This window comes from Cyanistes caeruleus, chromosome 11 (assembly GCF_971803275.1).
Source record: "Cyanistes caeruleus chromosome 11, bCyaCae1.hap1.1, whole genome shotgun sequence".
NCBI lineage: Eukaryota > Metazoa > Chordata > Aves > Passeriformes > Paridae > Cyanistes > Cyanistes caeruleus.
The window spans coordinates 12,661,088-12,676,010 of record NC_141711.1 but is presented as its reverse complement, the minus strand read 5'-3'; the positions used below and the strand labels follow the sequence as shown (position 1 = coordinate 12,676,010).

Below are 14,923 nucleotides of genomic sequence, written 5' to 3'. Positions count from 1 at the left end.
GTTAGTCAAGGTATACCAAGAGCATAACAGAATAGAGTTAGCTGTAACTTAGAATGTTACTCTGCAAATTCCAGATCATCAACTACAAGTGGAAAAAACAAAAAGGCAAATTAAATTCACAGTCAGGAATCAGATACACCAAAAAGAAAGCACTTCCTGTATCCCTTTAGGCATAATCACTGTTCTGATGTCCTACTTATGAAACCTCCCAATTTATATTTTAGTAATCAATGACTATAAAGAGATGAATTTCAATACAGAATAATATTAGCAAAAGATAAATGAGAATATTTATTCAGTGAAATTTATAGTGGTCTTAAAGGTCAGCTTTGGGATCAGTTTTGGTAAGATTTAATCACTGAATACCCTTACAGCACAGCAAGAAACCATGCAACTAAAACAGTCTGAGCTGATGGAAAGCTGATGTGATATTTCACACCAGAAAAATCAAAGCCTCCATCACTAAAGTATAAAAATACTTTTTCGTGATTGACAAAGGCAAATTAAGTTATTTGATGGCAGAGATCCATATTCAAAAGCAATGCAGGAATGAAATTCATATGCTTAGATGCTATGAAGCCTTTGCCAATACGTCAAGTTTTTCTCTAGATCCAAGAGGCTAAATCTAAAAAAGAACATTTATCCAGTGAGTATTTCCAGATGCCCAGACATGACAGAGCATGAACTCCTTCAGCTGCTATACAGGGGCTTTCGTTTCTGAAATAAAACCTCCACAATTTACTTCTCAAATACAGACACTTCTAAAGCATTTGCTCCTTAAATACTTAGTACAGCATAGCTAAATTATTTTAAAGATTCTGTACAAAGAACTGAACACTCCCCTTTAAAAGGAAACATTGCTAGGGCCTCTTGGTTTGCTGTGTCATTCAGGTTTTGCCCAGCTTAAAGGAGATTGTAAACTAAAATAGAATAGCACTATCAAAATCATGAGACTGTGTTCAGACTTACTTATTTCATTATTTAGATACTAGATAGATAAAAAGAGTAAATTGCTGAGGCAAAACAATCCACAAGATAAACATCAGAAAATGGAAAGACATTAAAAGAAAAAGCTGTATCATCTCAACAACGGAGACAGATCAGGAGACTTACTTCATATACAAGAATTATCAATTTAAAATGTAAAGTATTACAGCGTAGCTGTGCACAGGCAGAATTTTAAAATACCAGTAGAAAAAATGTGCACACATATTTATTCTTTCTAGTATTTATCACAACTTGCTCTGTTTTTCCTCAGATTCTTACCAAGCAGCCTGGTATATGGAATTGTGAAGTGCAGAAGTGTGCACCCTGGCACACTATGAAAAGTGCTACTACATTTGTTCAACATTGCTGTGCAAATTGGCAAAGCTACTGCTGGGTTCTCCAGGGTTCTTGCCTTTCTTTTTTCAGCTGTTTTACATGTGTTCCTAGAAGATAAGTGAACATTTCAGTATAATTTATTGAAATGCAAAAAATATTAATATCTTATTTGAAATAAAGCTTCATCTATATTTGATGTTATAGGAAATCTTCTCTCTGAAGTCTCTGAAATCTCCTGAAGTTGTAATTTTTCCTACAGAATAGCAGGAGTTGTGACACATATTGGTCCAAAACCAATAAACTTCTGGCTAAAATTCAACAGAAAAGCAAAAGGAAGTGACTACATGAAACAACGTACTAGTTAAGTTAACCATTCTAAATTATGAAGTTCACTTTAATTGTATGGTCTGCACTGGTTTTAAGTATCTAGCAGTTGCAAAGGCATTGATCTGAAGTTCATTGTTTGCCTCTGCAGGTGAGATGAGAATATTCCCCTTCCCTATTCTCCTATAACAGCCGTAGGGAATGCAATTCACACCCAAAGACAGAATCACTTCTTAAAAGAAACTACCTCTTTACCAAATTTGTTTGGGTTTTCTTGCTTCACAGCTAAACCATTATGTTACAGAATACTCTTATAATATTAAAGTTCATCTCATCATGCTGTTTGGTGTCTTTAATAACTGCACTTCTTAGTGCTTTAAAGAAAGGAACATTTCAAGCCATGCTTATTTCATGTAACAGTTCTCTTTTGGACTGTTGGTGGGGTCTTGCTTTTTTATTGGTTTAAACTGTGGTTTATTCTTTCCAGAATTTGCACCAAAATTTTTGCCTTCCTCTATGGCCTATGAACTGCAAATTTTAAGTTTTTTCATCAAAAAATCTGATGTCTGATTGAGTACTCGAATCATTTGTGTACATCTGGAAATTCACACTATAAGCAGCAAGTTCAACAGCTTGAACTGATATTATTTATTTTCCCTTATTCATTTGTTAGAGCAAGTAAATTCACTCAGAAGAATTTGTTGCAGACTATCAGGATGTTCCTCTTTCCTGAACTGCAAAGAGAGCAGAATGAACCCATTTCACAATGGTCATTTCAAAGGTTTAGAAATACCTACAATTCTTCCATTCTGTCTAAGTCCCCATTCCCAAATGCTTGTTTCAGTTAAGTGCTGGTCCTGCAGCACAGCCCTTCCCTCCATGCCCTTCCTCATGGGCAGACAATATGGGAAAAGGGAAGGACAAACCCTGGGAAACAGGAAACTTTGCCTTTTCTCCTCTCTCCTCACATCTAAACTCTTCATCCTCTCACATTTGGGTGATGCCTGCTACAGTTCTTCCCCTGCACAGTGAAACAGGAGGGGAAGAATGACCACAGGATTGAAAATGACCACAGGATGAAGAGGAGAGTTACTTTTGAATTTGGGAAAAGGAGGTGAGTAGCGACACTGTCCTCAGAATTCCTACCTCAAGATACAGAAGACTAAATTTAAGAGTCAAAGAAAATGCATAGTCAAAGCTGAACAGCACATCAGAGGAAAGGGGGATAATAATGAACGTGTAAGATGTGTAAATGGTATAAATAAGGAGTTTATACAAATTGACTCACTCTTCTTAATCACACATAATCCTGCCAGTAGCCTTTTGCGAGCTGAATTAAAAACAAAAACAGCAGCAAGCCTCATTATGTGTTTTTCCTGAATTTTCTACCATCTGGCAAAAATGAGTCAATAAAACAAAAGGAAATTCATAGCAAAATAGATTTACTATAGTTTTTGCAGTAAAATCTGTTTGTTTCTACACATTCTAGAATTCTTTATCTGTTAAGATTACTATTAAAAATGGATAATTTCTTATTCTAGAAAAAAAGTATGACAAAAAAGTCATAAAGGCTAAAATTTGTTGTAGACACTATTAAGGCAGGATTAGGGAGAAAAAAAAAACACACCACATATTTCCACAGTAGTAGAAAAAATTTATCTTAATGAAGACACTAAAAAAAACCCCAACCATTCAGATTATATAAAGACAGAATGAAAAAAAATATATATTTATGGATATATATGTATATATATTGCCCAGGGCAAACACCAAACACTGTATTAGAGCTAAAATGCACTATTGACCTACTCAAGATAGTGGAATTCAATGGCAAATTGTGCTGTTCACTGCAGTGACAATATCATCAGTATGCAACATTCTGATGAAGCAGCTATGCAAGTGTAAAACACCTGAAGTACCCTAAACATGACACTGACAATTTAGGCAAAACAGCAGAAGAGAAGAACGTGAGAAATTGCTGGTTGGCACAGAAATAAAGTGATTTTGCAAGTGCTCTGTGCCCCTCCCTGCTCAAGTCCAAAGTTCTGCAGAAAAAGAATGAGCTGGCAGAGATCAGAAGGCATTAAACCACACACTTGTCAAAGCACAAACTTTCAGGTTGGGATATTAAAACACAGTTACAACTCACAAAGAGTAGAACTTCAAATAAATGAAATATAACTGAAACACTCCTTTTACAAAATTCTACAAGCTGAATAACCCATTCCAAATGGATGTTCAAATACTGATAGAATGCCCTGAGAGCTATTAAGGGTAAACCTTCCTCAGAATATAAAGAGAAATTTCACACACAATGGGAATTGTTTTTAAAATGTATCTAATACAATGCTCAGCTTCACAAATTTTCAATTATCTAAAACCTATAAGAGGACATAAAAAGTTACCCTGAAATAAACCAGCCAGCTGGACAATAATGCCAGTCTCCAGAATTGGCAGATGTGTGCAGCAAATGCAGAGAGAAGACTGGTGGAGAGAAAGGTCAGGGGAAAGGCACCTGAACAAAGTAGTTGCAGAAGTTGGTACCAATTTGGTGTGAGACAAAGGTGTCTTCCTATATCCAAACTACTTCTCTCCTTTTTTGAGTGGGTTTTAATTAAGATGTGTTATAGTACTTGAAATATTAATTATGTGACACTGTGTTACAAAATTTGCCATAAAATATTTAATATAATAAATATGGCACTATTTTTTTTTAATATGTTTTATCCCCACGTTATGCCAAAAGCTTAATTCAAGGATATCAAATAAAGAGTAGATTCTGCTTCACACAGTTGAAACAATTCAACTGGATACAGTTGGGAAATTAACACCTAGAAAAACTGGGGAACAAAATTTGGTTTTCAAATAGAGTTTCCAACTAGATCAAGTTACCACATTCTTCTGAGACCACTGTGACATTTAAAAAAAAAAAAGGAGATCCTCTAGTTGAAATAAGTATGAAAAATATTTTCCTAAAGATAATCTTGTTTTCCTGTAAATTTGCATAATCTTTCCTCCAATATTTGATTCTATGTTTAGCCATCAATGCACCACTTCTCTACACAATGAGGCAATGCTTCATACAAGACCTGAAAAGGATAATGCCCTGGCCCTATTTAACACAAAATCACTGGTGCCTTCAATTCATGCTTTATTGTTACATCTATATACATCTTTAAGAAAAAATTTCTAAAATGTTGCTTATAAATATTTTTTTCTTAGACTCTGCCTGACTGGCACTGCTTGTTAATTCTGCAGTCCTGAAGCCAGGACAGTGCTGTGTATTCAGGTGGAAAAGTCTATCACAAGCATCCTTATCTAATTGCTCAAGTTCTCAGTCTGACAGTTCTCCCTCTTCGAGGGGTGAGTTGCCTCAACAGGATGAAGAATGCCTCCTTTGGCTTTCTTAAGCGACTTCTGTGATTTCTACCCCTTAGCTCTCTCCTCCCCCTTCCTTCACTGCACCAGGGAATCTGAAGACAAAAATATCTCTCAAGTGTAAGGAAAGTACTGCATCTTTCATACACAATTATGCCGCTCATTCATTCCCATATTTCAACCACACCATGAATGTACAAGTTATAAATAGAAAAATACACTAAAAGTAAATATACTAAATATATTAAAATATACTAAAATAAGTTTTATCTACCAGAGGGTGATGTAGGAAGTGGTGGTTAACCAATGATGAAAAATCATGCCACATCTCCCTTGCTCGCAAAACTTACACCAGCATACAACCCAATGAGCTTCTGAAAACAAATCCTTTAGGAAGAACTTCAGATTTCCAGAGTATTGTAGTATCATTCCGTGGTATATTGTAATTTTAATTACAGTATTAATTATCAGAAATAGTAAAGGTTGTGGGTTTATTTTTGATTCTTCAAAATATATATTAAGACAGATAAGACAATATAATATGTACCCAATTGCATTCATGTTAACATTAAATTCACCACAAACCTCAATTTTTCTGTAGGTAGCACATACTCCATAGCCCAGAGCGCTGGACTGACAAGAAGGTACATTTTCAGAATGACCTGGAAAGAATCTTGGCTTCCAAATAAAGGGTAGTTGGTAATTTTGATTTCCCTCAAGATACAGCTTAGTTTCTGTCACTCAAGTATGAAATTCAGTGACCACTGAATGCAAAACACTGATTATCACAACCTAATTCATTAATAGAACAGCAGGCTGTTATTACAGACATGTTGATTGCAAACAGTGATTTTTCAAGTTTGGATTGAAAAATTTGATTTATGCTTTGGTGTATCATGATTTACATATAACCCACTAGCTGACCTCTACCTTCTAGAGGATTCAGAGGGAATGTAATACCACAGTATTTGTGCATTTCTTCACTGAATTAGTTAAGACCATTATGCTTTACCAGTAACCAGGTACCTGAAAGTTAATGTTGCACACAAGTTCACTCTAACAGGACTTTCTTTCAGCCTTTCTATCTACAAATTGCAAAAGCTACACATCGATTTACACAGTTCAAATCAAAATATGTAGAACAGATCTAATTTTCAAAGCACAGCTCCCTCCTCTTTCTGTGATTCTCTCAATTTGAATGAAGGCTTTTGCAGTTAAGACTTGTACTATATACAATTAAATGGAAACTTGAGTGAGTTCAAAAAGCAGGCCTTGTTTTTGAGCAGGCTTCAAAATTTCCCTGGTTATCTTTAGTATCATGGCCCCCTCCTTATCAAATTCTACTCCCCACCAGAGCCAGGAACCTTTCCTCCTCATCAGTAACAACCAAGGGCAACACCCTTCTGACACAGCTCACTCACTGCTCCTCACCAACTACACCCATCCCTCCTCAGGGAAGAGTCCTGCTGTTTTGGCCTCTCCCCATTTCACAGATATTATTATTTTCAATATAATAAGAAAATCCACTGATTTCACTCTGCTTTCCCATTCAGGTAATGACCATTTGATCTATTCTGTGTGGTTAAAAGCTTAAGCGCTTTGCAGCATTTAATAAATGAAGAAGAAATATTTTGCACTTACCTAAATTGCCATCAATGTACATGAGTTTGTGATGAAAACAGTGGAAACATGCAAAATAAAGTTAAAATCAACAAGTATGCATGCAGCTCAAGACAAATACATTTTAAAAAGCTGAAGAAAGCAGGAAACAACAGTACAGTGAAAAACAAAATAAGGTGAATGGATGTGATGAACCTATTGGCTTTACAGACTCATCCTAAAACACCTTAAGAAGCTTTCATTGGCTGCAAACACTATATTAAAATTGGACTTTGGAAGTATTTTTTCTTGAAGAGACCCATTTAGTAAAAATACAGGAAATTTTTATTTTTTTTTTTAAAGATCATTAATATGAAAACATACCTCAGGTAGCTTAGTAAACTACAAGCACAACATTTCTGTTCCTCAGGCTCCTAGCTTTGAGTTGTGTAACCATGTACTTCATTAATAGTCACAATAAGGTTCAAAATCCCTGCTGTTTCACACATTTGCACAGTAAGATGGGCTGAAAAGTATTTATACCCCAAAAATTCTCCTCAGACCACATCTGGTATTAACAAACAATAAAAGGTCCTTTCCAACTAGTAATCAAGTGCATACTTTGACACATTAAGGAAGGCAATACCTATCTATGAACTCACACTAAATACCCAAGTGTTGATAACTCCCTGCGTATTCCAGTAAAATGAAGCCACAAAAAATTCAAAGGGCATAAAATACCTAAAAAAGATTTATTTTTTTTAATAATGTATACCTTAGCCTAATCAGTGTTTTACAAGGAACATAGTTTAATTAGTACAGAGAAGGGAAACGCCATGTCAGAATACTTTTTCATATATTTCCTTTTATTTTTCTATTTAGATACTTGTCATGAGTCAAAGTGAAAATGAAGAGCACGTGAAGTAACATTGAGGAGCTACTCAAAGTTCTAATCATGAATACACATTCCCTTCTCTGCTGATTATTTTATCAGCTCCATTCTGCTAATTGCAGCATCTCAGTTATTCATATTGCTACAGATGGACAAAAGTTATTCTAAGAAACTGCTTCAAGAAAATTTTATATTCAAAATTATAAGCCTCAGAGGAACTTACTGCTTACTATCCTTTTTATCCTTTCATCATCTCATTAATAAATTCCTGCAGTATCAGGATAGGAACTAAACTTCAAAAGCTCGAAACTCATAATATGTTTTCAAAGAACACATTAAGTCAATTAAAATTACCTGGTTTTCTGTAGGGGAAAAAAGGATCACGCTCACCCATTTATTTCCAAGAACATAAAACCATGCCATGACTGAAAAAGAGCCACTGTTCATTGCACCCAGTGCCCATTTTTTATTAATTATGTAGTAGTAAATGATGACATTTTTAAGTAGGTAAAATGAGTTTATTTTGTGCAAATGGGCTTAATATGAACTTTAAAAAAAGTCACGGTGATTCAGTTTTTGCAATGCCATAAAAGCAGCATATCAACTAATAAACATTAATGTATTGTATTAGAAGCAGCTAATCCAAATCAATAAATTAGTTTTCCCTCTTGACAGACAGGCAACAACCTTGGAAATGAATATTGCCGAATAATGTCTTCCCAGCACTTTCCACCTCCTGGCCTTCTGCTCTCCACTGAAACCTTCTACACTAACTTTTCTATACATTACACATGATTAGAATCTTCTATACAAGTCAGAACAGAGGGAATAACTAGCTACCTAGCAAAAAAAACCAACAAAATCTGTTTGAGACATTGCAAATGGATGATTCCAAGATGAAGAACCACTTTAAATAGTTAAAAACATTTAGAGTATGTCCTGTCACTATGTATATCCACACATACATAATTCCAGTCAGTATTCCACTCATACTCTTCACAAAGAATGTGAAGAACAAAATACAACTAAATGTGGGCTGTGATATCAAAGTACAGGTGCTGAAAGCATACACTTTCAAAAATATAATAACTTTCAAAAGAAAAAAGGAATGTCCAAGTTACGGTCCATAACTTCCTCATGGATCCCTTTCTGCTTCCAAAAGGTGTAATTTTATCAATTTTCCGATTTGAGCAGATCCTACTATTTCAACCTAATTAATTTATTTGGCAAATTATTTTCATTTATAATCCTACTTTCCAGGATGTTTTTAAGCCTTTCCAATTATGACATTATCTGGATGGATAACACATATTCATCCTTTAGGACACTGATGAAAGCCTCAAGCACATGACAGATCCCTACCTACTAGAAATCCTTCCAATTTTACCGTGACTCACTGATGATTACACTTTGACATAGGCTTCCAATCAAATAGTCCTCCACACAGCAGCAATTTCCTGTCATGCTTCCCACCAACTCACTAAAGGGAAATCTTTTGAGACAAAGTTTTGTTAACATCAATATGTTGCTACTTTTTTTCCATCATGTATAAGGTGTGTTTTCCTGTCATCCAAAAAAAATAAGACTCCTTTGACATTATTTTTGACAAATCCATATTGGCTGTTAGTGTATTTTTTATTCCACCCCCATATTTAGAGATAGCTAGCAATTTTTAAAAATACAGCTTCCAAACAATTTTTTGGGTTCTGCAAGATTTCTTTAGAAACCACTATAAACATATGAAGTATATTTCACTCATTCTCTCTTGTCAGGAGGATAGATTTGCCCTTCTCCAGTCTCCTGGGAATTCCCAAGCTTTGCTAGGAGACCCAGGAATCCAGGCAGGGCCACTTTCATCATGGACAGCCAGTGTGAAAACACTTTTTAGTGTATCAGTACGAAACAACTCAGTTTTTAGGAAAGTTTTATAAGCCAGCAAACCCCAGACACACAAGGGCAGACCAACCTCTTTTAGGATAGATGAGATAGAGCACATCACTTTTTTCAGTACTTTAAAATTACAGCTTTTTGATGATTCTAATTTAAATTAGTTGTTTGAAATAATCAATAACCCCCTGGAAAAAGAGTGACAAACAAGCTGACAGCCAGCTTGGACTTCCAAAGCCATTCCCTCAGAAAGGCTCCTCTCCAAATGCTTACAAGGAAAGAAAGCAGCAATTGCATAAGAGGATGGGTGCTTTTATATACAAATATTTGATTACAAGAGAGGAAATAGCAGAAACACATGGTTGACTCCTAAAACCGACAGAAGGTCCCCATGGAGTTTTGCTGCAACCTGTGGCTGGGCTTTGTGCTGACTGACACTTCCTGAGTAACCCAGAGAACAGCAATCAGTAAGATGACTAATTTTCCTCATGGAGTTTGGTTATTCAGAGCAGTAAAGACAAAAACCAAATGCAAAGAAGAATTTTGTAAGACTAAGCAAATAGAGGCTGGCAGATGAAATTCAGGGAGATAAGAGTGGCACATGAGTGAAAATAATCCTGCCTTTAAGCATAACAAGCTGGGATCTAAACTAGTTAGAATTAATGTAGAGGTTTTTTCAGCTATGATAAATGTTTCCATTAAGATACTAGCTTAGTACTCAGCAGCAGCAAAAATAAATGCATCCAAAACTGGAAAGAACAAACTAATTGTTGTGAATTCCTGTGAGAGACAAAGAATAAAAGGGCAAACACTACAACATCAACACAACTGATTTTACACCTTATCAAAAAACCTAAGATCTTCTGGTCTCCTCACCTCAAAAAAAAAAAATATCCCCAACATGTAATAGGCCTGAAAAACATGTTATTGTTTCACAAGGAATTATAACACATGGTAAGATTCTCCTGTCTGGGAAAGAGCTGAGGGAGGGATGTGATGATGGCACTGTCAAGTCCTAAGAAGCACTGAGACTGGCACCAGACATCAACTATTTATTACTTCTTTCGAGGAGCGGGAAATCCTAACAAAAGCAGCCAAAGTCTAGTGCAAAACCAAATAAAAAGCAGTGGTTCTCCACAGGTATGTTGGGCTGGAAGAGCCTGCAGACACCAGTATTTAAAACAGGTCCAAAAAGAACTAGCTGAATTTAAAGTCCACCGAGTTATTAAGCACAAAAAACCAGCAGCTGGATCACAAGGAATACTCTCTGGGGGACACCACTATACACTTGGCTTCTTTTGTGAATGTTTGGACACTGTTAGCAATGGAATACTGAGCTACCCAAACTTCATGTCATTGTGTTATAGAGTAAGGTTTCATGTTAAATACACACATTGGGCAAAATACATTGTTTTTGCCAGGTTTGCTGTTAGAAGAGTATTTGTCAAAAAGATACAACATGAATGAACTCATAACTGAGTTACTACTTTCCCCTCAAGATAAGAAAAACTGGCTTTTAGGGGAAAAAAATCAAAACATAACCTCATTGCTGTGTGATGAAGTCTCTAAACAGCAGATTCAAATTGCAAATGTCTGTATAAGATATTAATGTGACATTTCCAAAAGAAACACACGACAGTGTATTAGAATATTTCTGCTCCTAAAGTGACACCAACTACCACCATTAAAATATCTAACCAACAAAGTTTGTGAAAAACAGAACCTTCACCATGCATCTTTTTGGTAATACTGGTTCAAGCAGCATCCTAGCACAAGTGCTAAAAATAAATAATCAGCAACTACTACCCTCAGTCTGGATACAAAAGTTATACAAGAAAGTAACAAACTAATAATTCATGGGACTGAATTCCTGATGACAACCCAGTCTGTTTCCCACTGAATTGAGTGGTAACAGACTTGTCATCTCTGTAGATATTTAAGTTCATGACATGCCTAAAAGGTGGAAAGTTTGCTGAGAAGCTCTAATTGATCCCAAACTTAGTAGTAAACTAAAAATCTCAGTTGTTGCTGCCTGCCAGTTAAGAAGTTTAGATTTGAATCTGGAAGTGAGAGAAACACAGGACTGTGTTTTTGTCTGTGGAAAGTTAACAGATGGTCTAAAAAGGAGCAGCTTTAAAATAAGATCAGAAGCCAAAAAGTGTGTGGAAAAAGGATCTTTTTTTTATTTATTCTGTGCTGCTGTTTTGTATAGCTTTGTATATATAGCTGTATATTTGATATAGCAAAGTCTCTAAGTCTGACTTTACAGATTTATCCATCCAGATTAAAATATTTGAATCTTTTTATAACTTCAGGAAAATAATGTTACATCATGAATAGAAGTACTTGAAACACAATATATATTTACAGGATACTCCTTTTCTACAATGCAGGTTTCTGAAATGTTACTGAAAACCTTCACCTCATTCTGTAATGCAGAAGTACAGAGAGTTGAATATGAGGATTTATCTCCTTTTAACTTAAAAATGGTTAAGCCCCTGTACAGCTTAAACAAAATATGCCTCTGGGTGTTTATTTATACTTTTTCAAAAGTGGCTCATTTACCTCTTCAGAAAATGTTGCCTAGACAACATTCAGATAGTTGTTGCAAAAAAAAAAAAACCCTAGCGAGAGCTTCAAAAGTAAGAGAAAGGGTAACAACAATCATTTTCTCCATCAAAAAATGTGAAGGGATGCTGCATGAAGGAAATTATAATCTGCATGTGGATTCTCAGTGCGCTTTCCTAAGGTTTAGCAGTCAGAAGCAGACACACCAAGACATACAGTTCTTGTGGCAAATATCAAATTTGGATACAGTACCAAAAGCAAAACATCAAGTGCTTGGCTGTAAATCAACACAAACTTTCATAATTAATTACCTGATTTTCTTCATGAGAAACTCTCATCTGTTCTTTAAGAACTGACATTCTAGCTGCTTCTTCTTTCCTCAATACTCTCTCTTTCTTTAGCTCAGGACTCCAGAAAGTTTTGATGCTGTTCATAGAGGATCCCAGCTTGCTGTCCTTAATGTCTAGTTCTTTTCTGAGAAGGTCATTCTCCCTCTGTAGATCCTTAAGCTGAGCCTGCAGATCTGACATGGTGCTATCTCTAACCTGTCTCAGCATGGAAGGAACCTGGTGGTGGTGGTGGTGTGAGGATGTGGTCAGCCCTCCGTGCTGGTCAGCGTAAGAAAGGACATCTGTATGTGACAGTCCAGCAGAAGCAATATTGGGGCTGCTCCCCATGGCTGTGACTCGGCCACCATACACAGCTCGATTTGTAGCCCTTCCAAGAGTCATTGTGCCCTTTGGGAAAGTAGTAGAAGCTACACCCTCGTGGTCACTCAGGTACATTGGTCCAGATGTTGCATAGGCTGCATTAAGGGACTGGATGTTCTCCATGGATAAAGTCTTCCCTGTCCCCCCTCCTCCCCCGCTGCTGGTTCGCCTGTGACCCAGGCGAGGGGACCTTGGCAAGCGGGGAGACCTGGCGGGACTTCCTTCCAAGTTGCCGATTGTTCTTGCACTTCCATACATTTTTCTTCTACTTTGAGGTACTATTTAGTAAGAAACTAGTAACGCTAAAGTTGAATATTAAATTTATAATTCCAGCTAGAAATACTGGCAGTTTCACTGCATTCTTCCAGTAGGCAAAATCCGGTTTTCCTCCAAAGACAGACCTGAAAAAAAAATATTATAAAATTATATTTTCATTTCAGGAAATAAACTTACAAGTAATCACCATATATCAGAAAAAATAACTTCCCAGAGTAGTAACTTTAAAAATAAAATCTATTACATATCTTATATTTAGTATGATTAATTTGAAAATGCATTTTTAACTAATTTCAATCAAAACAAAACTCCCAATTTCTTTCTTGCTAGAAAACTTTGAGCTAAAGCTTGTTAAACTAAGTTGGAATGAACAACATGGGCCCAATAAAAGATCTTAGCTGGTATGTTAATGGACTTAAATGACTGACAAAAATAAATTTTTATAAAGAAAATTATTTATTGTTGATATTAAGAAGTACCCTCTTAAAGCCTCCAGAATTCATTCCCAAGGCACACCTGTATAAAGGAATTTGTTGATTTACTTTTTCAAGTTCTGGCATTTTAACATCACTGTCCAAATCTGTCCCTCTTTTCAGCTGTCATGCAGCATTCAAGAGATGACCCACAGCTTGATCCACCACAAGAACTTGTGCAGCTTTTCTGCAGTCTCAGCTTCAACACATTGACCAATAAAAAAAATTCTCATCATGGTGACTGGGGCAATGCAACTGCTTATCCTAATTCTGAAGTGCCAGCCATCCTCTGGCCAAATAACTCATCAAGCCCTCGGAATAATCCATCCTTGTATCCTTCTTAGTTGCCTGAAATAATTCCATAGCTCCTTCAAAGACACAAGACCAGAGCTGAAGATCATTTTCCTTCCACTGGCTCCAGGCGGAGCCTGAGCAAAAGCAACAACAAATCCTCTAAACTGATAGAAGTCACCCCACCTTCTTGCTCACTCAATTAAAGAAAAAGCACAAACAAAACACCCCCAAAACAACACTACACTCTGGTCTGCTGAAATACTGCTAGCAGGAACTGCCAGTGTCAATTTAAACTGCACACAATATTTTTAGATACAGTAGATATGACACATGGCCAGGCAGTGGGGTTTGGTATAAATTTGTTGATCCTCAGAAGGAGAGGTACAGAATATTATATCTTATGTCATATCCACACTGTTTTTCCTTTTCATTGTACAGTCTGATAAATCACTAATTTCTGTTTCTTGCTTAGAGTTAGTTAATAACTTACTTAGCCCTCTGTTTATGTCTCCAATATGCATTTTTACATACTTGTTTTGCCTTTTAGAGCTTATTAGTTGTGGTCTTTCTTTTCTCAACTTGTGTGAGGTTTTAGAAGTCCTTATCTCATATCAGAGAGCACTTATCTTGCTTGGCACTCCAGTGCCTACCATTGAGCTCTACTGAAAAAAGGATCCTCATTCCTTATCCAAATGGAGGCTAACTTCTCACTAAACTTCATTAATAATGTTCAAATGCTGACTGAACATTGTAACTTCCAAAAGCTTGTGAAAATTCTGAAAGCAACAGAAAAAGAGAAGCAAAACACTACCAACCAAAGTGGTATTACTGCCACAGCATTTTCAATTTATTTCCCCCCAGAAGTATTCTAATCAAAAGAGAGACCTCTGTGTTGTATACACAAACACATTGATGATATGCTTGATTTTATTATTTTAATGGGCTACTAAGGACAGCTCACAGACCAAAATATGAAAACCCTGACTTAAAGAAATTCTTAAGAGTTTCTCCATTTTCATTTGCAATTTGTTACTTTCTGCAACCTGAATTATACAGACTGGCTTTCCTGCAAACACCTCAGAAAAAGGCAAGCACATGAAAATATGCTTTTTCAACACGTGTACTTCTTCAGGATAAAACTGGAGCCTTCCTTTAAGGCTGTGAGACAGTAGCAGCCATACACCATTGCTTTATGAAAG

At 36.2% G+C, this 14,923-nt stretch overlaps 1 protein-coding gene across 7 annotated transcripts in view; it reads right to left on the bottom strand.

Moving 5' to 3' along the window:
- The window catches only part of ERC2 (ELKS/RAB6-interacting/CAST family member 2), a 406,984-nt gene that overhangs the window by 376,920 nt on the left and 15,141 nt on the right, over positions 1-14,923 (bottom strand). For all 7 annotated transcript variants that reach the window (XR_015275160.1, XR_015275158.1, XR_015275161.1 and 4 more), the window contains exon 2: positions 12,283-13,082. Coding sequence is in view for 2 of the 7 variants with exons in the window: in XM_086846817.1 (XP_086702943.1) it covers positions 12,283-12,939 (657 nt within the window). In the remaining 5 variants the exon portion in view is untranslated. The remainder of the gene's footprint in view (positions 1-12,282; positions 13,083-14,923) is intronic.